Raw genomic sequence first — 25,832 nt, forward strand, 5'->3', positions numbered from 1 at the left:
ATCAGGATATTGAAATGCTTGCACTCATGAAACAACAACAAGCAATAGATAAATTAATAGCCTAGATGGAGAAAAAGGAAGGACATTATGGGATCAATTTGTGCTTTCTCACATGGGAAGATCAAGGATCAATTGATTTCCACACCTGGCCTACAGATCAATGACTGTGGGTGGGTTTTGCAAGGAAGCTTATTTTGCATTCTGACACTTGAGAGGAAGTTCAGCTCTGTTTATCTCTAACAGCCAGTGGAGGTCTCCCTACTCCTGTAGGGTGAAAAGGCTTCAGTAAGTGACAAAATTCCTGCAGCACACAGTACAAATGGACTAAATTCATGAGACATGTTGACAGACTCCAAGAGATGCTTGGAGATGAACTTATGTGCTTCTAAAAGCCCACATTAAATGGGAGGAGTGGTTTCAAAGCCTGCAAATTATTCTATGTCCCTGATCAAGGTAAAACCCAGAGAAACCCCTTTCCACATGTATCTCCCAACTCTTGCCATCTCTGAAAACCTTTTCACCAGCCTCCCAAACAAATTTCCACTAGTCCCTGGCAAGCGTAGCAGTGTAGGCTCTTTCCTTTCCTTATTCCTTTTCTGTCACTCTGATATGCTGAACAGGTGTTTGACTAAATGCAAAGCCTGAAGAATCTTGAAAGTTAGAACAAAATAAAAAAATTCCTTCCAGTAGCACCTTAGAGACCAGCTAAGTTTGTGACTGGTATGAGCTTTCGTGTGCATGCACACTTCTTCAGATACACTGAAACAGAAGTCACAAGACCCTTATATATAGTGGGAGGGTGGGTGGTTTTTTTCTCAGAAGGGTAGTAGGAGATGGGTGATTGACTCATACCTATCACAAACTTAGTTGGTCTCTAAGGTGCTACTGGAAGGAATTTTTTTATTTTGTTTCAACTTGAAAGTTAGGTCGTTCAGTTGGTAAGGTAGGTCTGCTGCAACTCAGGAACTATATCTCCCATGCTCTCTGGAATTTGTGCACCAGTATATGGTTATATGGTACAGTGTCTATTAACCACAAACAAAATATGCTCATAGTTTGTTGTAGGCAATAGTTTATTGCTGGTTTATTGTTGTTGTTGTTTAGTCGTTTAGTTGTGTCCGACTCTTCGTGACCCCATGGACCAGAGCACGCCAGGCACTTCTGTCTTGCACTGCCTCCCGCAGTTTAGTCAAACTCATGCTGGTAGCTTCAAGAACACCATCCAACCATCGCATCCTCTGTCGTCCCCTTCTCCTTGTGCCCTCCATCTTTCCCAACATCAGGGTCTTTTCCAGGGAGTCTTCTCTTCTCATGAGGTGGCCAAAGTATTGGAGCCTCAGCTTCAGGATCTGTCCTTCCAGTGAGCACTCAGGGCTGATTTCATTAAGAATGGATAGGTTTGATCTTCTTGCAGTCCATGGGACTCTCAAGAGTCTCCTCCAGCACCATAGTTCAAAAGCATCAATTCTTCGGCGATCAGCCTTCTTTATGGTCCAGCTCTCACTTCCATACATCACTACTGGGAAAACCATAGCTTTAACTATACAGACCTTTGTTGGCAAGGTGATGTCTCTTGTTGGTTTATAAACCGTGGTTTAGATCAACCATGGCTTAGCATAATGGGTAGACTGGCCAGGCATTATTTCCAAACACTCCCTTTGTTGGATCCTTCCTGCCTTTCTGGACATATTTGTTCTAAAAGCTAAAAGTTACACTAGCCGAGGCAGAGACAACAAACTTATTCATTGCTTGGAGTTAAAAAGAAAAGGCTGAGTTTACTACAATAGGTTAAGAGATAAATTTGATCATATCTAAGTGGTGGTTATTAAAATCAAAGATATAAGATGCTATATCTTCCAACAAAGTTAAATCAGCATTTTTTGGTCTTAATGAAGCAGTAAGCATTTAACATGGATGTTCTTTTATTAATTCTGTAAATCTACAAGGAGTGCTTTAAAGTTAGATATGAGTGTGTCTCCCTTAATTTGCTTTCAATGCCATAGCCACTGACCCTCTAAATTGCAAGCCAATTATAAACATTGTAGTTCTAGTAGTAGTTGCATGCTGGGAGCATAAATTTAGAATGGTAATTTTAATATTCAGTTCATTAGGATGATGCTCGAAAAAATAAATTACATATTTATTGGTTAGTGTTTGTCATGCACCTGGAAAAGGGAGGAGGTGGCGCATTTACAACAAAAGAAAAGTACACAACACACCTGACAATGCAGTCCTGTACATGTTTACTCAGAAGTAAGTCCCACTTAATTGAAATCTTTCATGTGATATGTAACATGAAAAAACTCCTGAATTTCTCAGACTGGGAGAGTACAATATTGTTAACAGAAGGCAAAGACTTCTATTAGTAGCATGAGGCTACTTCCTCATGCTGCTGTTTTTAAGTTAAATATTTTAAAGCTATTGAGTGGTTTCCAACATTAGTCATACTCAGAGTAGACCGACTGAAGTCAATGGATTTTAGTCCAATAAGTGACATGCAGTGCAGTATGAGCAGTCTTCCTTTCTTCTTTCCTGCTTACCCTGTTTGTTGTTGTTGTTGTTGTTGCATATGCAGGATGCAACAACTAGCTCTCACCCACTGATTTAAATGAGTCTACTCTGAGTATGACTTACGGTAGTTGGATATCATCCATTTATTCAATTTCTCTTCCTCCCTTCATCACCAAGTGACAAACATTCTTGAGTTGAACCAAAGGAAGCTCTGTAAATGCCATCTTGGTAGTCAATATAACCTCACAATTAATTGGTAGTTCTAACAACGAATTCACACATATGTTTACATTCACTTGAAATGCTGGGCTCTGACTCCAGAAAGGTAAACTATCTGTAAGACTTGGGTATTTGCCACCTATGCCCTCATCCTGTCAGGTGAAGTGATGGGAAGACCTGGCCAAAGTGACATAAGCCGCTTTGTGTATAAAGAATGTATGGACACTTGCTTTGGGTACAGACAAACTATCTTCTTACTGCGGTGTCCGCCCCATGTCTCTAAAGGCTGGGAGACCTGGCAGGCAGATTTGCTGTAAGCGTATGCCTTCCTATAATAAAGGACTAGAACTGAATACTGACATTTTGGGCATACTTCTTTGGTATCCCTGTACCCAACCTCTCCTACGAGCCCTCCTTTGGGCCAGTGGATCAGGACATTTCTCATTATATTAATCGTAAGCCACAATTAGAGGACTCTGAAATGGCAGCATATGCATTGTTAAATAACCAAAAATAACAAGCAAATGTCCAGATTATATATACCCCTCTGGCAACGGTTCATTAAGGTGAGAAGCCTCAAAGGCAATCTTTCTCTTATGTTACTCTCTGTGGTGGCTGGAGCTCTTATAAATAGCATCCGTTAAAACTCCCATTGAGTTAGGTAGTGACCTATTGCGTTTTATGAAGTGGAGGGGGTGGTAATGTGTAACAATATGCCTTTCAGCAGATGGTGCCACTACAGCAATAATGAACAAATGCATTTCTGCAAACTGGAATGTATGCTCAACAGATTTTTGTGGCGGCAGGTTCCTGCTTTCTGATAAGGCCTGGAGCACTTAAAAGGTCTACAGCGATCGCAATAAAAATGCCTCCTCATAAGTCTAGGCCTCAATTAAAGGTTGTAAATAAGAATCCTGATAATAGTTTGCCATTTGTGTTCATCAGTTACTTAAGTGATGTTGGCAACAGAGGCTAGGAGACTTCCTGCCACCCACCCACCCTCTCACAGCTCCATCTGTTACCTGAATCCATGGCCATCTGTCGTTTTCTGCTGCAGTCCAAGCATTTACAAGACCTTTCTTGTTAAGTCGTGCATAGTAAGGATACCATTTCTGGAGCCCAAAAAGTGCCCGATGGGTAGATGATGCAGTAATTTGCTGGTTTGAAATTATTCCGCCTTCGATTCCCAATGGCCCAGAGCATTCTGTAGGAAAAGAAGGGATGAAAAGAAGAAAAGATACAGAACATTTGAAACACAAGAGTATGGATAATAGATTCCTGACTAGGGACAGGTGAATCTGTCAATTTCTGTTCCCCCATAATTTCTCATTTCTCCCATCATAAATTTAGTTCTTTACATTTTCACATCAGTTTGTTCACGTTCTTTTTGGAGTATACAGTATCTATTTGATTAATAGATTAATTAATAGTCTATATCTTTGATTCTTTGCTTTTTTATTTTTAAAAAATCATATTTCTCTGTAAGCTTATTTCACTGTATTTTGATCTATCATTAAAGGTGAAAATAAAACCTGTGATTTCAAAGCCTGTCAATACTGTTGGAGGAAAATTTATTTCATTGGGGGGGGGAAGCATTTCATATATAATCAGGATCATACATTTCACCTATGAACAGATTAGTTAGCTGCTGCTAAACCTAGCAGAAGCCCAGTTACAACAAGAGTTTTAGCCAATATACTTCCTTGATGAGAAAAATTGGTATAAGTTCAGACAATTCTGAACAAACAAAATGTTTTGGCAAGGAGGAGAAAGTAGAATCCCATATTAGTACTAAACAATATATTTGTTTTATTCTATTTATATAATAAAAAGACAACATCAAGATGTTAAATGGGTTGGTTAAGACATACCACATCATGATTCATGTATTCCCTTTTGCCACCCTATTTCCCTGAGGTGCTCAGATTTCCTTCTGACCAAGAAACAAAACATTGTTTCCTGGATTATCTGAACTGAATAAACTATGGTTTGCAAACCAGGAGACCAAAACTTCTCAGTGTAGAAAATCCACAGCTAGAGATTTCAAATATAGTTTAAACTATTGTATACATTCATGGTTTAACCTGTTCAGATATAACAATGAGCGCTGGTGTGCCATTAAAAACAAGGGAGGGAATCAGAGCACATGGAGGAAAGAGGGAGGATGCTAATATAGGCCATATTCATGTACAGAAGGCTGATGTCAACTCCTGACATCCTTAAGCAGCTGCCAAGACTGCCAGGCCCACAACTGATACCTGTCTTTGACTCTACACATTGAGCTTCACGAGGTGAGTGGATCTAGCCACCCTCTTATTTTCCCACAATGCTCCTGACACAGAGTCATTCTAGGTGCACTGTGGAAATTAAAAAGGTAGCTACACACAGCTCTCCACCACTGTTTAAAGCATTGCCACTGAAGTCAAATAGGTTCACTGAGATCCACTGGCAATGGAGGGAGGGGGAGCACAAAAGCACACTTCGCCCTATTGCGTGTCGAGGTCCCCAAGCCACCCCCCAAATAACTCACAACGCACACTTAATTTTTGTTTAAGGTTTTTGGCATAATTTTGGCCACAACTTTATTTAAATGCAAAACCGTGAGTGGTTGTTTAGGCATTGGTTAAGACTATCTGTCCCCCCGCCTGGGGACAGAACTGACTTCCGGGCACCACCGAAAGACAGTGCGGGGGAAAGCAAGTCGGGGAGAAATGGAGCTGAGTCACAGACCCTCAATTCTCATCCGCATGCTCCCCGAAGGCTTGCCAGCCCTAGTCCCATTCCAGGGATTGGACGAAAAGATGGCAAGCCCCAGGATTCCTTTAACGGAATTCCCTTTCCGCAGCAACCATGGAGGGGCAGGCCCAGCCTATCCTAACCCCTCCTCCACCAATTTATAACCAATGCCTAACCGCAACCTTACAAGTTGTGACGATTTGCTACGCAGTAGGCAAAAACCAAATGGCCCAGCCAATCAGCCAGATGGACAAAATTCCTACCAAGCCCCTGCCCCAACGGCAGACGACCCCATGACAGCCATAGCAAGGTCAATGCAACAACCCCTTACTCAAGGGTGGGTGGGCGGGTGATCCGTTGCACGCAGCAAAGAGAAAGCTCCAGGCTGCCTGCAGAGTATTTAAACATTTTACCCCTCCCACCAAAATTGCAACAGAACTTTTACCCCAGCAACCCAGTGAACCAATCACTGCCCCAGGCCATCTTTAGAGACCCTGCCTGGTAACAGAGGGGTGGCTCAGGAGACCCAACCGCAACACGTGCTCTCCCTGAAGGAGAACCCGCTATTCCCCTCTAGGAAGCAGTCCTGTTAGTATCATGGTTTGGGTGTTATGTGTGAATTTACCCAGTGGATATTGAACCAGAGTTCTACAAATGCAGGGAGCTTCCATTGCCAGGTTCAACAAAGGTTTGTGTGCAAAGGCAGCACCAACAATTGGTAATGTGTTTTCCACTGTCAGAAAGTGGGAGGCATCACTGGTGTGCTTAGAGTAGCAGTAGGGGCAGGAATAATTTGTATCAGGAATAATTTACATCACAATCTGTTGATGGCTTAAACGGACCTCTAATAGGTGCACAACAAAATGTAGTATCTTTAAAATAATGGTTGCTGCCGGAAGACATTGCTTTATTGTTATTCAAGGTGATGCTGCAGTCTTGGATGCATTCTTTTAACTTATCCAGCTAGCAGAGCTCCACAAGAAGCCATCAGCAGCTCAACACAAACAGATTTCAAATGGGAGACATGTGAAAAGCAAATATGCTTTAGACATCTGTGGTCCGCTTCTCCTTCCAGTGCCTAATTTTGTGGAATGAGATAACTCTGGCTGTGCTTAGTATGGCATGATAATAGTACTGAACACAAACCCTGACAGTGGGATTATAGATGACCTCTAATACTATGGTAGTTAATACTGATTCATGCATAAACTTCTCAACGTGCAATTTAGCTCACAGCTATTCCTGTTCTCTCACTGCTGTTTTGTGAGAGTACTATGCTTTGGGAGGAGTGAAAAATAAAGGAAAATAAACTTTATGGAGGATCTTTATAGATAGGTTGGAATGAATATTGTGGTAGTTTGTTTATTTCGTATTATTTGCATAACCAATAGAAACTATATGGGCCATTATTGGTCCTTTTTCATCCATAGCACAAAGCCTATTTTCTGCAAAGGACCAGAATGTACTGCACAAAAGCACTTGAAGACACAGAATCTTCTTTCCTTCCAGCAGACGCAGAACACTTTTCAAGCTGCTTCATTACTGTGGTACTATAAAATTATATGATTATGACTACAGGAACAATTTTAGGGGGCTATCCATTTTACTGACAGCTATTTAAAACAGTTGGCAGCCACAGATTACTGGTCCAATTTTAATTCTGCACATATTCAGTGATAATTGAACATGACTCCCCTCCTACCCTGCTCAACTTTATGAACAGAAGCCAAGTTTCTTTCTCAAGGTGGTATTTACTAAATCTTTGGAGAGCCCTTGATCTATATAGCAAGTGCATACTTGTGTTCCCTAGAAGATGCGAATCCTCATTTGAACTTTGCCACAATATATTTAAAGGAAAAAATTGTCCTTCATCTTTTTCTTTTGAGAAAGGAAAAAGTGGGGATGGGATTAAGGCTTCGCCTTCATAGCAGTGAAGATACTTGTCTACTACAAATATTGTTGAAAGGGTAGGAGGCTGAAGAAGGTGAGATTTGCAGCCTATTTACTCCTTGCCACAACCCCCCCCCTATCAGGTAGGAGCAATTAAGGGCTGGCTTTTGAGGCACATTCAAAATAAATATGGAGGTCATTTGATATCTGCTGACATGTCTTCAAGGGCAAGGACAGCTCCAGGTTTGAAAGCCACATGCAACCACCAAAGTCTTAGTTAAAGACAGCCGTGGTGCAGGCCAAGAATGCAGGAATTATGTGTTGCAGTAGCACTACACTAAAGTAGCAATCCTATAGCAAGAATTAGCGGGATGAGGGGCTAGGATCCAGTGGATCTTTGGCTGAGCCAAGAAGTACCCAGGACAGCCAGGCTGCCCCAGCCTAACTCCTCATCCTTGACTCAGTAGAACATATGGTGCAGGTAGAAGAGAATGACATAGGAGATCTTCTTTCCACTCACAGATTCCTATGCTGGATGTCAAGGCATTGTATGAATGGCTGGATAACCAATGCCTCTGAAAAGTTAGAGTTTCAAATGTCAATGGTTACAAGACAAAGAGAAACTTGTTCTTGTTATCATATTATTTATTGTTCAGAAAATGGTTCTAATTTTGTCCTGTCAATATAATTTTGCTCCCTGTCAAAGTAGATATACAACATATTGTTCCCTGTTTTTTTCTCTCTAACATGGGTAAGCCCGCAAGTATGCTAGTGTTTCTGTATGTATCATTGGCATACTTCAATCAATAAGGATAATAAAACCTTCACCTATTTCATAAAATGCATTTTGGTCCATTAATGCTGAGTTGTATTGCTTTGTCTTGTCACATCTTTCCAGTTAAATTATCAACTGAGAGGTCATCTGCTTTACTGTGGCCAACCCACACAAAAGCACCATCAAATATAATGCACTTAACATTGCTGGAAGGTACTCCCTTCAGATAATAGCTTGCTTTAGCTATGCTGCTAAAAGGGATTATCCTTTTCTTCCAAGTGTGAAATTCTGGCCTTCCACATGTATTTTAAATTGTATTCTTTCTTTTCTAAAATTTAAATGCAACAAAAGGCTTCTCCTAAAAGATGACAACAGCATTACAAGACACATTTACCAAGATAGCTTAAAACATACCAGCTGGCCTAATTCTTCAGTAAAGGCTGAGAATGTATCATATGTCCTTTGTAAACCATCAAGAATGCAATGCTAATGCAAAATGTTAAAAATGAGCTATTGCCACCATACAAAGCACAACTGCATGCAAATTGCTCTAATTTAAATACGTTTCAAAAGCCGCAAGGCCTGTTATTTTATTTTATTTAAATATCTATATTAGCTTTTGAAACTTTTAATAATTGTGCCAGATGTCAGTCACATAATGTACCCCATGAACGTGGGCTACAGGAGCCTGCATAAATTTATTTGTAGAATCAGAGCCACATCTTAAATTGAAATGCAAATATGATTGACACAGATACAAAGAGAGGTTTCAGGTATGTGAGAGGAGATCCAGAATTAATGTTTGCAATAAATGATGCTCAACTAAATTGCCCTCCCTAATAGAGGGAAAATATCCAAGTTGCAAATTGCCAAACATTATGTGCTAAAACTAGTCAAGAGGAGTTCTGTTGGGCCCAATTGTGCCCTGTTTTCCCATCTTAAACTAATGTGATGCAAATCTTATTGTATTTTGTACAATTTATATATTGCTTGATTACAAAAAACCAACAACACCCAAACACCTCAAAGTGGTGTATAAAAAGAAAAAAACAGCAAAATCATCACCAAAACAGCTAATCAAATAATAATAATTAAAATCAGCAATAAACTAAAAACACATCTACACATTCTCCAAATCTGGGTAGGCTTGCCCATGCAAAAATGTTTTTGGCAGGTGCCGAAAAGAGTACAGTGAACAGATTTATTTATTTCATATATATACATATATGGGAACCTGCTGCTAAGAATTCAATAGTTCTTGCTCTACTGATAGGCTTTGTGGGGGCATCGGGTTCAAAACTCAACCCCTATTCTGATTATTTCTTCTAGAAGTGCTCTTATACGTAAGTGTTTCTGAGAGGTCAGGAATGAGTACGTAAAACAAAAAAAGTGAAGTGAAGCGAGACCGTGGCAACCATTTCTAAACAATAATGATTACGATGCAAGGCTGGCCAAAGGCATTTTGCTGCCTGGGGTGGAGATGACACCCCCTCATTCTATGTACCAAATCTGACTGGACTAGCAGCTGAATCTCTTTCAACACTGGTGCTAGGCCAGCACCTTCCACCACACATGCTAGTTTAGGGGATGCAGAGAAGGCCAAACAAGGCACACAACCCTAAGTTTAGATGACACACAAGCCAAACCTTGGTTTAGTGTGACATGACAGCAAAAAGGACCAGGGAGAAGCAAAGCTGCTATCAGCTCCATTCTAGGAACTCACATGAATACATGTTTTGCCAAGCCAAGGTTTGGCTTAGCGTAACATGTAAACTAAGCTAAAGTAATGAATTTATCCGAACTGAAGAGTGTCTATGTTTTGTTGACAAAATAGATGCTTGCAGATTTTCTTTCTGCTAACCTGGAACCTGATAACTAAATAATAACAGCAAACAGTTTCGATATTCTCATGCCTGAATGATGCCCAATTCTCTGCCTATAGGCTATATGGGTAAGGTAATTTCTTGTTAAAGATGCACAAATTTATGAAATTCTTAGGCTGTATTGGGGACCAAATAAGGGAAAAAACACTGCAGGCAGGCAGTAAAACAAAATAATAATAATGAAGACTGATAATTAATGTTTCCACATATGATTTAGTAAAATAAAAGGCTTGATCTTCGAATGGAGCACACAATGAAATTGGCACAACTTCAGGAATTTCTGATGAGATATTTCTAATATTCAGTCTGACTAAAGACAGCAGAAGGTAATATCATCTGTGTTGGTACAGTGAATAACTTCACTGTAGTCAGGCTTGTGCTGGCAGACTGCTTTGGGAATTGCATCATTAATTTAAATCCTGCCTAACAAGATCTGCTAAATATCCCTAAATAAGTTTATCACTCATAGAACAATATAAAAGCCTCCTAATCCAAAGTTGCTATTCTTATTGAAATATTAAAATCAATAGACTGACTTAGGCAGGCTTTATCTTACGGTCCTATTATCTACATGTACAACAGAATAAGGTGGTAGAATGAATGGGCTGTCCAATTTCAGCCTGCAGGCATGTGGTCACAGTTCTGAACACCCTGTTACATACACTCCAACATTTCTCCAGTGAAAATAGGGTCATCCCATAATGATAATTTTACTATTTATACCCCACACACCTTACTAGCTTGCCCTACCATACCCTCCAAAATTTCTCCAATGAAAGTAGGGACATCCTAAGGAAAAGTGGGACATTCTGGGATCAAACCAGAAGCCCACACACCACAGACCCTCCAAGTGTCCCTATTTTCCAGAGATGTCCCTGATTTAGAGAAGCCATCCCAGTTTTTGATTTGAACCTGGAATATTCCGCTTTTCCTTAGGATATTTCTGTTTTCATTGGAGAAATGTTGGAGGGTTTGGAGTTATTCGACTCCTGAGCTGTCTGAAGGAAATCCTGTATAGGGAAGGTTTTTTAAAAAAATGTTTAATGTTTTATTATGTTGGAAGCTGACCAGAGTGGCTGGGGCAACCCAGTAAGATATGCAGGGTATAAATAGGAAAATTATCATTATGGAATGGGGCGTCCCTATTTTCATCAGAGGAATGTTGGAGAGTATGACACTTTTGCTTCAGGGTAATAGCTGGATGCCATGATTTGGGACCCAGCTGAATGTCATGACCTAGGGCCAGATGTCAAGACTCATAGTGTCAATACAGCACAGCACACAACTTGGCTCACATTCTCTGTCATATTTCTGAGACCTGGGTGCCATAACTCAGAGGTATCATAACTCAGAGCCATACCTCAGAGCTGTAACTCAGAGGTGACATAACACTGAAGTTTGCACATCATGTACACAGCTGACCTCAGCCTGCTGGGTCTGCATAAACACGTTCCCACAGTCACAACCACAACTGCAAGGCCAGTTATGCCTAGCCAGGCCTGGCCTAAGCTTGAGATAAGGGAGCGTCAGGAAGTAAAGGACCCCTGGAAAGTAAAGTCCAGTCAAAGGCAACTATGGGGTGTGGTGCTCATCTTGCTTTCAGGCCAAGGGAGTCAGCATTCATCCACAGAGAGCTTCCCGGGTCATGTGGCCAGCATGACTTAACCACTCCTGGTGCAACAGAACACCATGACAGAAACCAGAGTGCATGGAAATGCCGTTTACCTTCCTGTCACAGCAGTACTTATTTATCTACTTGCACTGGTATGGTTTTGAACACCTAGGTTGGCAGAAGCTGGGACAGAGTAACAGAAGCTCACCCCATCATGTGGATTTGAACCACCGACCTTCCGATCAGCAACCCCAAGAGGCTGAGTGGTTTAGACCACTGCACCATCCACATCCCTCTTCAGGAAGTAACTGTCCTGTAGCCAAGTAGAAGACTACCTGACTTAAGCATGCTTTGTCCACATGCGTTCCTAGCCAATAGTGACACAGGAAATCATGCGTCTGTGTTTGCTACAATTGTATAAATGCTTTGTGCATTCTTTGTTCTATACTTAGTCTTTTGGGAAGTATCCAACTGAGACTCTGTTCTGTGGCTCAGAATAAAATATTTTTACCTTTCAACCCACTGTCTCTTTATTGGCTTGGGAGGGACAACGTTTTCAATTTGGTATCAGGGGACACCCCAGTAAAAGGTTCCAGAGGGAGGTGCTTCTGTGCAGATGCTAAGTTGGGGGCCAATGGGCCACAGCACTCCCCAAAATGGCATTCCTGAAGGGGTCGCCTCTATTTGATGCACGGCATAGAGTACATCAGAATCAACACAGAATCAACCCTGCAAAATAATTAAGCAGCCATTGGATTGGTTGATTCAAGATACATACCCAGTGCCAATGCCAAAATCTACTTACATCTGTAATCCATAAGGTTGTGGCCTATTTGAACCCAAGATGTTTGTCCTGTGTGTTTATTGTATTTTCCCATGGTACGGGCCCTGCCAGCCCTGGGTCTCCTGCTCCCGGGGCCACAATAAAGCTTGCTCACTTAAATAGTTGTGTTGCAGTACTTAGTTGGACTTCATGCAACACTTATACTCTATTCAAGTGATTCCCCTATAACCCCCTGCACCCACCTAAACATGCTCCAGAGGCTCCCCAACCTCGCAGAAAAGATTTAGGGAGCAAAGCTGCAGAGGGCCATAGCTCAGTGGTAGATCATCTACCTTGCATGCCAAAGGTCCCAGGTTCAATCCCTGACTTCTCCAGGTAGGGCTGAGAAAGACCCATGCCTGAAAGCCTGGAAAGCTGATGCCAGCTAGTGTGGACAATACTGAGCTAGAAGGACCAGTGATCTGACTTAGGGCCCATTCTCTTGACAGGCACCTTCTCAGCAAATGGACAACATTAGATACCATTGTTGGTATAGCTGCTTACACACACACACACACACACACACACACACAGGTTTCAGTGAAGTTTTAATATGAATGCCAGTCATAAAAAACAAAAAAGTAACAAATAAATAAATCAATAAAAATAGGCCAAACTCTAGAGAGGTAACGTAGCTGACAGTTATCAGTTGGAATTAATGAACAGTAGGAAGTGAGCTACAATCAAGCTGTGAAAAGTCTCTCCAGGGAAGTTCAAAAATATCCTGGATTGAAGATGTTCAAAGTTAACTTCAAAGCAAAATAAAGAAAAACAAAGAAAAACAAACAAACAAAAATCCATCATGACCAAAACCTAAATTGAATGTTTGTATTTTTTATATATATATTTTACAATTCTCTGGCAGTATTTTAAGGATTCTAAGACTATAGTCAGAAAATCATGGTTTAACTGAGGTAGATGTAATCAGTACTCATCGATTTGCATAATTGGCATGACAGATTTCAATTATATAATTATTGTAAATATATGCAATGATACAATTAGGAGTTGTAATTACAATGCATAACTACATAATTAGGTGTTATGGCATGGTAAACCCTTGTGAAGAAAGTGGGAGACCTCACTATATTTTGTAGGAAGAATGTTGTGCTATGATTAGGACATCACATTTTAATAGGAACTCTGCAACACCACTTTATGTTTATAGCTCACAAATGAATGTTAAAAATTAGGGAAATGGTGCCAAAGTGCTTGGGAGATATGTGGTTGGCTCCCTAAACGGGGGTCTTTCAGTATTCTACAGTTTATTAAACAACCTGTCCAGCATAGAATTTGCACACCATAACATATCTTAAGAGTGAAGGGTAGTTAAATGTAGCCTGAAAATGGAAGTGATTCCCATGAAAGATTTTGCACTGCATTATAAAGCTTGGCTTGAATCCAGAACTTTGCTCCTGCCAACAGAAACAAAGGAGGCAAATTTGCCAACTCCCCTCCCCCTCTGGAGGGGGCTCCAGAGGAGTTTCCCAATTTTGGAAGGGTTAAGAGACCCCCAAGAACTGTGGGGAAACTGCAAAGGAAAGGTTGAATTGCTTGAAATCATCTCCTCCTTTCCACAACTGGTTCAAAAGTATTTCATGGATAGAAGAAGCCTTTCTATTTGTAAAAGTAAATGGGTAAATAGGTAAAATCTATCTTCACTATACAGGGCATCGAGTTAAGTATTAGCAATAAAGAAGAATAGTAACAATGCACATACACCTTCCCTGCTGTTTAGAAATGGGGAGGAACTTTCCCATATGATCTTTGGGCATTAAATTGAGATCTCATTGAATTGAGATCATGACTAAGGCTGTGTACCCATTACCAGTTTAAAATAGCTAGGTTGTTCTTTAACTCAATATAAGGAAAATGCATCAAAACACAGTATTTCAGAAGAAATGACAGAATAGGTGTTGATTGCGTACAGTGCTTCCCTAACCAGTGGTTGGAGTTTGCTGGATGAAAATTAAATGGCAGTGTATATGCAGCCTGCATTGTGATGCAAGCTATGGCTTCACAGTTGCCCATATAAGTGGTGGATAGAAGGTATCATGAATTAGACATGAATCCGAGACCTACAAAACTGAGCCAACCATTTGTGGAGTTATCTCTTTCCAATTATACTGAATGAAGAGCAAAGCCTCAGCATTTTCTTTCACCTGTAATGCTTACACCTTCATTATGGGTCTCATTTAGAGATGCTTCTCAAATACTATATCTCCCCCTATGTATTTTGGAGTTCCAGTCTTCTTTCTGAAGTGAAACCAAGGGAAACTTGCAATTTAATTCTGCAGTTCCATTTTCAATTCCCAAATTTTCTGTGCTGCAAATGCAGGAACAGCCTTCCTCATCTTCTTCACCCTGACAGCCCCTGCAGCTTCCCCCAAAGGGCTCAGTGAGCTGGGTGGAGAGAGAAGGGCTAATCCCTGAAAATTAGGTGGAGGCAACATCCATGAATGGCATTCCCACAGATGGAGCTTGTCTCTACCTGACCTCCTTCCTCAGTCCCACATGCCATAGCCACTTCATTCATCAGGGTCCCTGGAACCATAGAGGAACACCTTTCATCAGCCCTATTAAACATGTATATTTCTGAATCAAACCCATTGCAAATAAATAAATAAACTACCACCCAATATTGTTAAAACCACAAACAAACAAACCCATGCACCTTGATGTAATCGTACACATTTTATTCAAGGCTTTTCTGTTTTGTTTTTGTTTTTTGCATTCCATCAGTGCACTCATTTATTATGTGATTTTTATCTTTTCATTGGTCACTCCACACCTATGGAGTTTTGTCCCCCAGGAAAATGTATAGAAGAGGAATTTAAAGAACTTTAATTAACTACTTGGTTTTAAGGAAGTGTAACATAGTTTTAATTGCATGCTTATATTATTGTGTTATTATTATCATCATTCATAATTATTCCATTGTACTCCACATTGAGAGAACTTATGTGCCCTGAAAGACATTTTGGGAATCATTTAATAAACCAATATTTTGGCTTCTTTTCATCAGCAATGAACTCAAAGCGGGATAATGCAACGAAGGCACAAATACCCTGAAAGCAAACCTCACAGAAAGCTCTGTTTCTGGAATTGATTATAAAAAGTCTCTTCTTAAAATGGAATTCAGAAAGAGTGGAAATGGAAGACAGAGTAAACAGGAAGCAATAAAGAATGGCATGGAGAAAATCCCTTGATGCTAGCCTGGCTTAGTTGCATAATGGCAAGAGATTTGGGATGAGAGCAGCTTTGAACGAAGCATTACAGAAGATAGGCATCAAGCAAAGCTCTGACTGGAAGACACGCCACAGCCATTTTTAAACCATCTTCATTTAAATACTTTACAACAGAAAGAGTGGAGTTTAAATTCATACATAGTAATTTGTACTTACTGTGTTGGCAGTTCCTTCCCATAAATTCGCCAGGACACTCACATGAATAGTTAGCTACCAGATCTGTACAAATGCCACCATTCTTGCAGGGTTCAGCTTCACATTCGTTCACATCTGTGGAGAATGCCCAGTGACAATATTAGACAGATATTCAATATAACATTTGCATTTTACACAATAAGAAAGTCAGACACTTTGTGAGATTGTGTATGATAAAGCGTGTTCTCCCTAACAGAGAGCACGTGTTGCGGTTGGGGGAACAAGCCACCCTGCAGTGACTAGGCAAATTTGGTAAGGAACCCAAGCCTTTAAGTGGTTAAATTTGGGTTGCTGGGGAGTTTTGATTGTTGCCAATTTGGAGGAGGGGTAAGAGTCTTTAAATACAGGGGCCAGACGTTGGACGTCCTCTTGGCCGTTTTGCACCGGATCACATGGAGCACTTGGACAATCTTCTCATTGTCTGGTTACATTTCTTTATTTCTGTATTTCCCCTTTCCTTTTAATCCTCTCTAGTCCCTTAAATAATTTAATTCCCCCCTTTTCCTGTTCAATTTCTCCCCCACCCCTTACCCTGCCCTGTGGGAAGATTCTCCCTGTATCTATGGCTTGCCTTTCCCAATAGGGAGAGAGCCCCCGTTAGGGGCTTTCTTTTGCAAAAAAGGTTTCCCCCATTTCTCTTGTTGAAATTGTGGGGCTAGTTAGGGCTGTTCCCAGCTTAGGTGGAATCACTTTCGTTATAGTATCCCCGAAGGTTGGCTTTATTTTGAGTGTGTGCAGCGCTGTTTGGCCAAATTTTAAGATAGCCTTGGGTGGGAGCACTATTTTGAGTTCCTTTAATATTGCTATGAGACTAAGATTCTCAAGAGCAGAAGCAGGGAGGCCTATTCGGCCTGCACATAACTTCCAAGCCTAAGTCTGCTACAGGTAGCAGTTAATTGTTAAGTCTCTGTGACACGTGACTCATTCTCGCTATTGGAATGTATCTGCTTGCAGGCCCAGTTGCTGTTAATGTATATCTGAGGCAGACAGAGGGCCCCAGGGGCTCCCTGTGCCTCCAAGGACTATGAGCACTCTGTATATGCTCTTGAACTATGCTGTTTCTGAACAAGTTTATTTTCTTTAAGTTTGTTTTGCCCTGATAGTGGCGACTGCCATTTTAGAGACGAGCCATTGTGGCTTAGTGGCTAAAGTATAGGACTAGGACCTGGGAGACGGTTCATATCCCCCTCTTAGCCATTGTTATAACAAAACAAAACAAACTGCTCCTTTTGGGCTATTCTGTTGCTGGGTAGTTCAGCCCATTCGTGATAAAAGAACTTTGGGTTTTCTTGAAGGGGTGCTTCCCTCTAAAAGGGCAAGCAGGGGTACCTGGACAAGCTGTGGGCTACCTCAACTCTGCTATTTCAGTGGAAACATTTATGCCTGGCTTAGCAGGTGATCCTAGGGCTTTGCCCTAGAATTTAATGGCCTGGAAGCGTTTCCGGCCTGAATAGTGTCCCCATGTGGTCCATGAAGCATTGGTTTCACTGGGTCAGCGCATAGTGCCGGTAATGCCTAGGTTGCAGGATTGGTCCCTGTATGGGACAGCTGCATGCTCCCCCATTGCTCTACCTGGACACTTAGGTCCTTTTGGTGGTTACCTCACTGTGAGGGATGTAACAGGCGCCACGTTTGCAATATGCAAGTAGGAGAAAGCACCTTTGCGTGCCCGCATTGCAGTTTGCTCTGTGCGTTGCAGGGCATGGCGCTGCACGGGCTGCAATTGCATTGCATTGCATTGCGTGAGAGATTTGCAGTTGCATTGCACGGAGGGTGTGTGCATTGCATGGAGGGTGTGTGTGCATTGCACGGAGTGTGTAGTTGCATTGCACGGAGTGTGTTGTTGCATTGTACGGAAGGTGTGGTTTCATTGCACGGAGTGTGTGTATGTGCATTGCACGGAGGGTGTAGTTGCATTGCACAGAGTGTGTGTGCATTGCATGGAGGGTGTAGTTGCATTGCACAGAGTGTTTTTTGCATTGCACAGAGTGTGTGTGCATTGCACGGAGTGTGTAGTTGCATTGCACGGAGTGTGTAGTTGTATTGCATGGAGTGTAGTTGCATTGCATGGAGTGTAGTTGCATTGCATGAAGTGTGTGTGCATTGCATGGAGCGTGCTTTTTGCATTGCACGGAGTGTGTAGTTGCATTGCATGGAGTGTGTGTGCACTGCACGGAGTGTGTTTTTGCATTGCACGGAGCGTGTAGTTGCATTGAACTGAGTGTGTAGTTGCATTGCACGGAGGGTTTGTGTGTGCATTGCACAGAGTGGGTAGTTGCATTGCACGGAGCGTGTTTTTTGCATTGCACGGAGCGTGTTTTTTGCATTGCACGGAGGTGTAGTTGCATTGCACAGAATGTGTAGTTGCATTGCACGGAGTGTGTAGTTGCATTGCATGGAGTGTGTGTGCACTGCATGGAGTGTGTTTTTGCATTGCACAGAGTGTGTGTCTGAAAAGGAAGCTGGCTTGGCGGCAGCTTTGTCAGGACTTCTTTAGGGGTTCTGGCCAGCGTCGGCCCTGTAAATTTACATATCATGATGGCAGCACAAGATGCCCCCTGCCCAAGCGGGGGCTGAAAGCTGGCAAGCAATAGCTCAATACCTTTTGCCCATATTCCCATTTTATTTAGGGATCCAGTTGGATATCGTTGCTAAAACATACCACTTGCCTATGGAGAAGCTGTCTGCCTTGAAGGAAGTTGTTTTGTAATACTTCCTCTGTAGCAAGTGATGCTTCATCAGATCCGATTTTGCTGGGTCACTTAATTAATCTTCCCACTAGGCCAGGCTGCCTGCGGCCTGAGGTCCCCTTACCTTTGTGTACGCCTACCAAGTGTGGTGAAGGCAGATATCAGGCGATGGTAGCAATTCCTGAATGTATGCAATAGTAGTTCGCCATGGCAGGATACCTTGAACCCGCACAGGGATTTTCAGGTTCATGCTGCTGCTGCTGGATCTTTGCCCTTTGGTTTTTATTTCAAGGGCTGCTGGTGTGCAAAGCTATGGCCTCAAGCCCGGTGTGGTGAGGCAATCATGTGACATAACTTTTCTTGAGTTTTCCCCATTGTAGTAGCAGTTCACATGTGGCCCAAGGAGTTCAGTGACCATCAGATCTGCTTTTGGTTTGATAACCAGGTAGTGGTGAGCGTCTTGGCAAAACAGTCCTCACGCTCTAGCACAGTCTCTGCCCCTCCGCTCATGCTTTCGAGCTGCGCCGCTTAAGGTTTAATATTGTGCTTTCTACTCTCCAAATTACGGGATCCTCTAATGATGTCGCTGACACTCTATCCCATTTTCAGATGAAGCGCTTCAGATCCTGAGCTCCAGACTCAGCTATTGCCAGACTTTTCTAGACCACCTGTGGCATTTTGACAACAATTAGTAATTACTGAGAGCAGCAGCTTCCATTTCCCCTTCTGCTTTTAGCTCTTATGGGAAGGCCTGGATGGATTTCTTAGCCTTAAGCTGGCAGTCCTCGGCCATTCAGATGAATTGGCCCCCATCCTCTGAGCAGATCCTGCAGTATTTGGTCCACCTGCTGCAGATTGGGCATGCGGTTATAACTATCAGAATTCAGTCCGCTGCAATGTCTGTTACACTGAAGCTTTATTTTTCGGAGACCCTTGTATAAAGTTTGTAGTGCGCAGGGCCTTGGAAGGTTGGAATAGGCTCCAACCTCATAGGACAGTGGGCAGGAAGTCGGTCAATTTTTACCTATGCAGTATCTTCAACAAGTTAAAACTTGTCTGCTGGTTAAAGATCAAGGCGAGACTCCTTTCAGTAGTCCATTGCATTTTTGCACTGAGGGTTGGGAAATGGTTGTTGGAGCCAGCACGGGGCTGAGAGTCTGGAGGCTTATTGCTTCAGGACTTTTCCTTATCCTTTGGAGCTTGTCATTAGAGTTGGGAACTCAAAAACAGACTTGGTGGGCAGGAGTGCCACAATCAGGCTTCCCGCCACAGGTGAGGAGGGCCCTTGCCCGGTTATGGATAACAGAATATTTGGCTTTTTATTCCCTGGGGGCTGGCCCGCTCCTAGTGCATGAAAATGGGTTCCCGTTAGCCAGGCATCAATGTGCTTACGTCGTGCACCAGTTATTACGGCCTATGGCTAGCTTACCGCTGAACACGCCTCATTCCTTACGATTAGGTGCTGCTGCAAAGGCTGCACACTGGGGGCCTGTCAGGAGACAGGATTGTGAATACGGGTCATTGGAAGTCTGATGCTGACAAGGGTTATATCAGGAAGTGTCACAATGATGTCTGTGCTGATGCTTGTCTGTTATTTCCTTTTTTTTTTTTTTTCATAGGAGCAGCTGTGCACATTTGGGCCACAGCATTGTACACTAGGCTGGCAAGCATGTTGACAAGTTTGGACTGGGGTGCCATCTCAGTCTTCCTGCCCATGTGAACATATACTGGATGTCCAGATGGGGAATGCTTTGTGAGGAGATGCTTCCTTTGGTGCGGTCGAGTGTGACCTGTGCAGGTCCTCCCGCAGTGCTGGTAGTACAGCTGGGCGAGAATGTTTGCTGTCTTCCTCCAGCATAAGTCTGCATCCCTGCATGCAAGAGGGCTTGGATTGAGTTGATGGCAGCTCTCCCTGGACTCAAAATAATTTAAGGCATTGGTTCAAGGTGGTCTGGAGGGGGGGGGTTGGAGCACCTGTTCCCTCCAATGCGCAAAGATATTCCATTAAGGGAATCCAAGGATTCGCCATGCTTTTGTCGACCCCTTTCGAGGGGTGGGGCCACGCAAGAGTCCCTGGGAGCATTTGGGGGTGAGCTTGAGTCTGATCCTGGTTCATTGCTCCCCCACGCTGTTTATTTGTACTGACGATATGGTGGGGCCCAGTCGTCAGTGCTGCCCTGCTGAGGTCAGGTGCAGCTAGTCGGGAACCAATGCCTAGACAAACTACCACCGAGCAGGCCAGAAAGCATGTTAATAAGGTGGTGGACAATAGAATAAAATAAATAAAGTAAATAAAATAAAATAACAAATAATAGGTCCTTGCTTTAGGTGGTTCTGTAATATTGCACCCTGCTATTTTCTTCAAGGCTGTTGCCCTCTTTAGGTCAGATGGGGCGCATCTTTCCCCTATGGGGAACGACACCTGGCGGGATGCGGTTGCCTTGGGATTCATTGCTCCCCCACAATGTTTGCTGGTACTGACGATATGGTGGGGCCCAGTCGTCAGTGGTGCCCTGCTGAGGTCAGGTGCAGCTGGTTGGGAAGCAATGCCTAGACAAACTACCACCGTGAAGGCCGGAAAGCGTGTTAATAAGGCAGTGGAAATAAAATACAGGTCGTTGGAAATTGAATGCATTCAAAGGTAATGTTCGTTAACATTATTGGTGTCTTTCAATTTTTTGCTTGTTTTATCTTAGGTTTAGCAGCTGTCCGCATCTGGATGGTGGGGCACAGCCTCATGCATTGGGCTGGCATCAGTGCACGGCAGTCCGGATTGGGACCGGGTCTTGGCCTTCCTCCACATGTGCAGTTGCCTTGGCTGTCCAGACGGGGAATGCGCCGGCCAGAATTCCTGCCACTGATTCGGAGGCAGGTGCTGCTGGAAGGGCCGCCCACTGCTGTTGGGGTGCAGCTGGGTGAGAACGACCTGGTTTCCATGGACTGTTTTTTCACCATGTGCTGCAATTTTGGGTGACCTGGAGAAGCTGCGGGCAGTGGTGCCGACAGCAAAAATATTTTGGTCAAAGCTTTTGCAACGATGTGTTTGGAAGGGTAGTCGTTGCCCAGCTGCCACTGAAAGGGCCAGGAAGCGCATCAATTCTGCTGTGTCTAAAAAGATCGTTGAGCTGGGTGGAGATGTGATTTTTTCACCCTGAGATTCTTTTTCAGGTGCCATCCTTTTTCCGAGCTGATGGCGTGCACCTTTCTGCTTCTGGGAATGAGGCTTGGATAGGTGCGGTGGTGGCCAAGCTGAGGTCTTGGCTGGGGCTGTGAGTGGTTTGGCGGTGAGCTGTGGGCTCCATGGCGGTTAGGCATTGGTTAAATTGGTTCTTGGAGGGGTAAGTGCCTATCCCTCCAAATGATGCGGAAAGGGAATTCCGTTAAAGGAATCCAGGGGCTTGCCATTCTTTTCGTCCTTGTCCCCGGAGTCGGACTTGGGCCGTGCAAGCCCCACAGGAACATGAGGGTGAGAAGTGAGGGACTGATGCCCAGCTTCATTTTCTCACCCAATACTTGTTTCCCACGCTGGCTTCCGCCGGAGTCCGGAAGGCCAGCTCTGTCCCTGAGGGCAAGGACAGATAGTCATAACCAATGCCTAAGCAACCACTCACATTTTTTGTATTTTGAATAAAGTTGTGGCCAAAATTATGCCAAAAACCTTAAACAAAAATTGATGTGTGAAGTGTGAATTTTTTTGGGGGTGGCATTGTGGGACTCAACACGCAAGTATGGCTAGCAAATATATTTTCACTGAAGAATGCAATAAGGCATAAACTATTTTAACACTGTTGAAAGTCTTATACCTTTCCCTCCCTTTCAAATACACAATTAAGGATCAACCAATAATATCTCTCTCTCTTTCCCTCCCTCCCTCCCTCCCTCTCTCTATATATGATGCAATGTATTCAAATTAAGACACTTTAACACCTCAGTTAGTTTCAGTGGAAGACAGCTATATGATCAACCCACTTTCATTGAAACTGATGTGACATAAAAGAGCATTATGAGATTTTGACATAAGCTGTAACTGGAACAGGAGAATGCATAATTGATGGCTGCAGAAACTTAGACAGTATATTTTGTCCCACAGTATCAATATATGGCAATAGATGTAGCTGTTTCAACCCTGTTGAGTGTTTTGATCCATTGGCTGTATTTTTATTGTATTTCCAAAACGAAGACAATAATGTTTTAAATAAGAAATATTCACTCACTTCCACTAAGGGAGCCAGTCCTTTACTATCTCCTGTCCTTCACTTAAAATTGATAGAAATTGATCCATTGGACTGCACACAGCTCTGAAAAGTACTGTAAAGCTATTTCTTCAGTGTCTACTCTAGAAGAGTTGCAATTCAGTCAATATCACCTTCACAGTAGGCCCTTACTCTGTGGAAAATGATATCTACTTCAGGGCAGAATTTGCCAGCTATATGGAAAATCCTAAAGGGGGTCAACGTAGCTCTTCCTCCCTATAAATGTCACATGGTATGAAGTCCTTCAAAGGTGGAATAACATGAAGACCCATTCCTATGAATGAAACATTGTCTGAAGCAACACCCCCCCCCCCCGTCTACTAGAATTGGATCTTGCCTGAAGAGAGTGAATATTGGTTGAAAATTAAAACTTTCTCAATGATATGGAGAGAGTTAATAATTGCCCCCCCCCATTATAATTTCCTTTAATATATACTGGGATAGGCTTCTCAGTAATGCCATTAACTTATTTCCCATGTAATTTCACACTTTAAAAGTATGCTTCCAGGGAAAGAATTCCCATCATTTTTATTGAACCTGATTACCAAAAGTGACTATATATAACCAGTACTTTGACAGATTGTATTACTACTAGTAGTGTTGTTGAAAAAAACAATTTAAAAGGTCATATGAAAGAAAGTTAAAAGTCATTAGAAGAATAGTTCAAAATTACAAGAACATTTCAGTCTACAGACAGAATAAGCACTTTCCCAAGAGAACATAGTTTTCTTGTGCAAGTAAAATTTGCAACCAGGTGCTGGTCACATTATTTAAAAAGTATTCTATGTTACAGGTAACAGGAAGGAACACAATGCAGGCAAATACTACCTGTCAAAGTTGTACAGTACAATCCAAATGATCTCTGCGCAAAAGTAAGTCCTGTTTGGTTCAATGGGCTTGTCCCAGCTAAGTGGTTATAGGATTTCAGCCTTAAGCTGTACCCTAAAGGTTTCTGCACACTTACCTTTCACCTGCTCTTTCGAGGCCTGGTCTATAAGTTAAAGCTCCATTTTCCCTAAGAGAACCTGTACCTGGAAAGAGCAGGGCAAAAGTGTGGCTAAGCCCTTACCTGAGAGAGTCCCATTGCACATAGTGGGACTTGCTTCCCAGTATACATGCCTAGGAATGTGCTGCAGTTTTCTGTAATAGCATATACTAGTTGTTCTGCAGGAGCATATATTGGGTTAAAAAACAAAATTAAACTCTGAAAACTTCATGAAAGTTGTTGGTTATATTTCTTGTGCACAAACTGGCCTGTCAGTACAAGAAAGGTTCACACAGAATACATTTGGAGATGCCTTAATGCCGAAGGTAAACTCAATTCCGGCAAGATTATAAAGCCATCATCCTTTAGCAAATATCATTTCAAATCCCCTTGTGTATAATAGATGCTTAGCTACATTTCAAACAAGCAAAATTCTCTGACAAACCTTTTATTAAAAGAAAGGAAAAAGCTTAAATTTGTCCCCCCCCAACCTTTTAATTCCAATAAAACCTTATTTCTGCACAAGGACAGACATAAGAATGTCTCATTGTGAAAGCCCTCATGTTTATAGGACTGCCCTCAGATGATAATGTGAATGGATTCAATAAGCCTGTTTCCTAAATGCTAAAGTCTTGTGGGAAATGAGATCACAACAGCAGTTAAGCTACCTTCAGAAGCAATATACTTATGAACACCAGATTCATCCAACTGACCCATTCCCACAGAAGTGCAGAGATAAACAGCAGGGGTGTTCAGTTGTTTTCATGTTCTGCTTGTAAGCTTCCCAGGAGCATCTGACTACCTTCTGTTAAAAATGGAATGTTGGACGAAGTGGACCTTTTATTCTGATTACTTCTGAAAATGGCAATTTATCATCATAAGGTAATCAAAAGGAAAGTGAAACAAGCTCAACACTGAGAAAGAAAGGTTGGGGATAGTGGGGTGGAACCAGCCAAACCATACAATCTAAGCCATCTGCTCAGTCCAAAGGGCTGCATTAAAAATACATCATGGGGTAATTTGCATATTTTTATTTAGCAGCAATGACGAGCATGACTGATTGGCATAATCTGATGGACATGCATTTCTTCTATCATGCTGTTTCTGGTTAGAAGTTTCAGTATCTTTTTAATTGCTTGATGATTAAGCCAAGAACTCAGAGCAACTATTCTTTATAATAGCTACATGGGTAACGGTTAAAATGAATTCCACATGGCAACTTCTACACATGGTAGGTGTAGCCTGGATTGTAACCACGATTGTTTGCATCACATGGGCAGTTTTATGTCATGGTGTGGTTGAAAATAACATGCATGTGTTTCAACTGCCCTCCACAGGAACACAAGAAGCTGCCTTCTACCAGGACAATTTGCCCATTTAGTCCAGTTTTGTCTGCTCTAACTGACAGCAGCTTTCCAGGATCTCAGATCAAGCAAAGTGCTTTCACCCTGGTGGAGGTACCAGATATTGAGAATGTGACCCCTTGCATGCAAAGCCTATGTTCTACCACTTAGCTATGATCAATCCCAACAGGACTCGTGCGATATGTACACTGGCACCAAGCTTGCACTTCCCTTTCAACAATAACTGGGTGGCTCATATGCAAGAGTCCAGCTGAAATGCAAGATGGAGCAGCTTTTCAACTATCACTTGAATTTCAATAACAGAAATTGCAGAAAGTTGAAATACTTTCCCCATATTTAAATATAATAGCTTTGCCAAATTATGTGCAGCTGAATCAGATTTCTTTTTTCTTCAGATAAACTAGGCTCAGTCTCTCTTTTATTTTGTCTTAAATTGGTCTCTGTTTTCCTCTACTGATACAGTGTTGCATACTGTGTCATGACACAGACATTAAGGTTACCAGCAACCTCCAAATTTAGAAGTCAAGACATTTCATGAGAATCAAATGGCCAATAGGTCATTTTCAAAAAGCTGTCTGAACCTGAAGGGTCTCCTGGAGAGACAAAAAAGAGCAATAAACATTTCCTTCTCTCTGAAGTTTTGGGGAG

General features: G+C 42.3%; 1 protein-coding gene across 1 annotated transcript in view; it reads right to left on the reverse strand.

Annotated features, from left to right (window-relative positions):
- EDIL3 (EGF like repeats and discoidin domains 3) overlaps positions 1-25,832 on the reverse strand; it is a 236,474-nt gene that overhangs the window by 65,796 nt on the left and 144,846 nt on the right. Inside the window, exons 5-6 of the mRNA XM_053407901.1 lie at positions 15,854-15,967; positions 3,753-3,934 (exon numbers count right to left, since the gene is read on the reverse strand). Coding sequence (XP_053263876.1) covers positions 3,753-3,934; positions 15,854-15,967 — 296 coding nt within the window. The remainder of the gene's footprint in view (positions 1-3,752; positions 3,935-15,853; positions 15,968-25,832) is intronic.

Source organism: Podarcis raffonei, chromosome 11, assembly GCF_027172205.1.
Source record: "Podarcis raffonei isolate rPodRaf1 chromosome 11, rPodRaf1.pri, whole genome shotgun sequence".
NCBI classification, from domain to species: domain Eukaryota; kingdom Metazoa; phylum Chordata; class Lepidosauria; order Squamata; family Lacertidae; genus Podarcis; species Podarcis raffonei.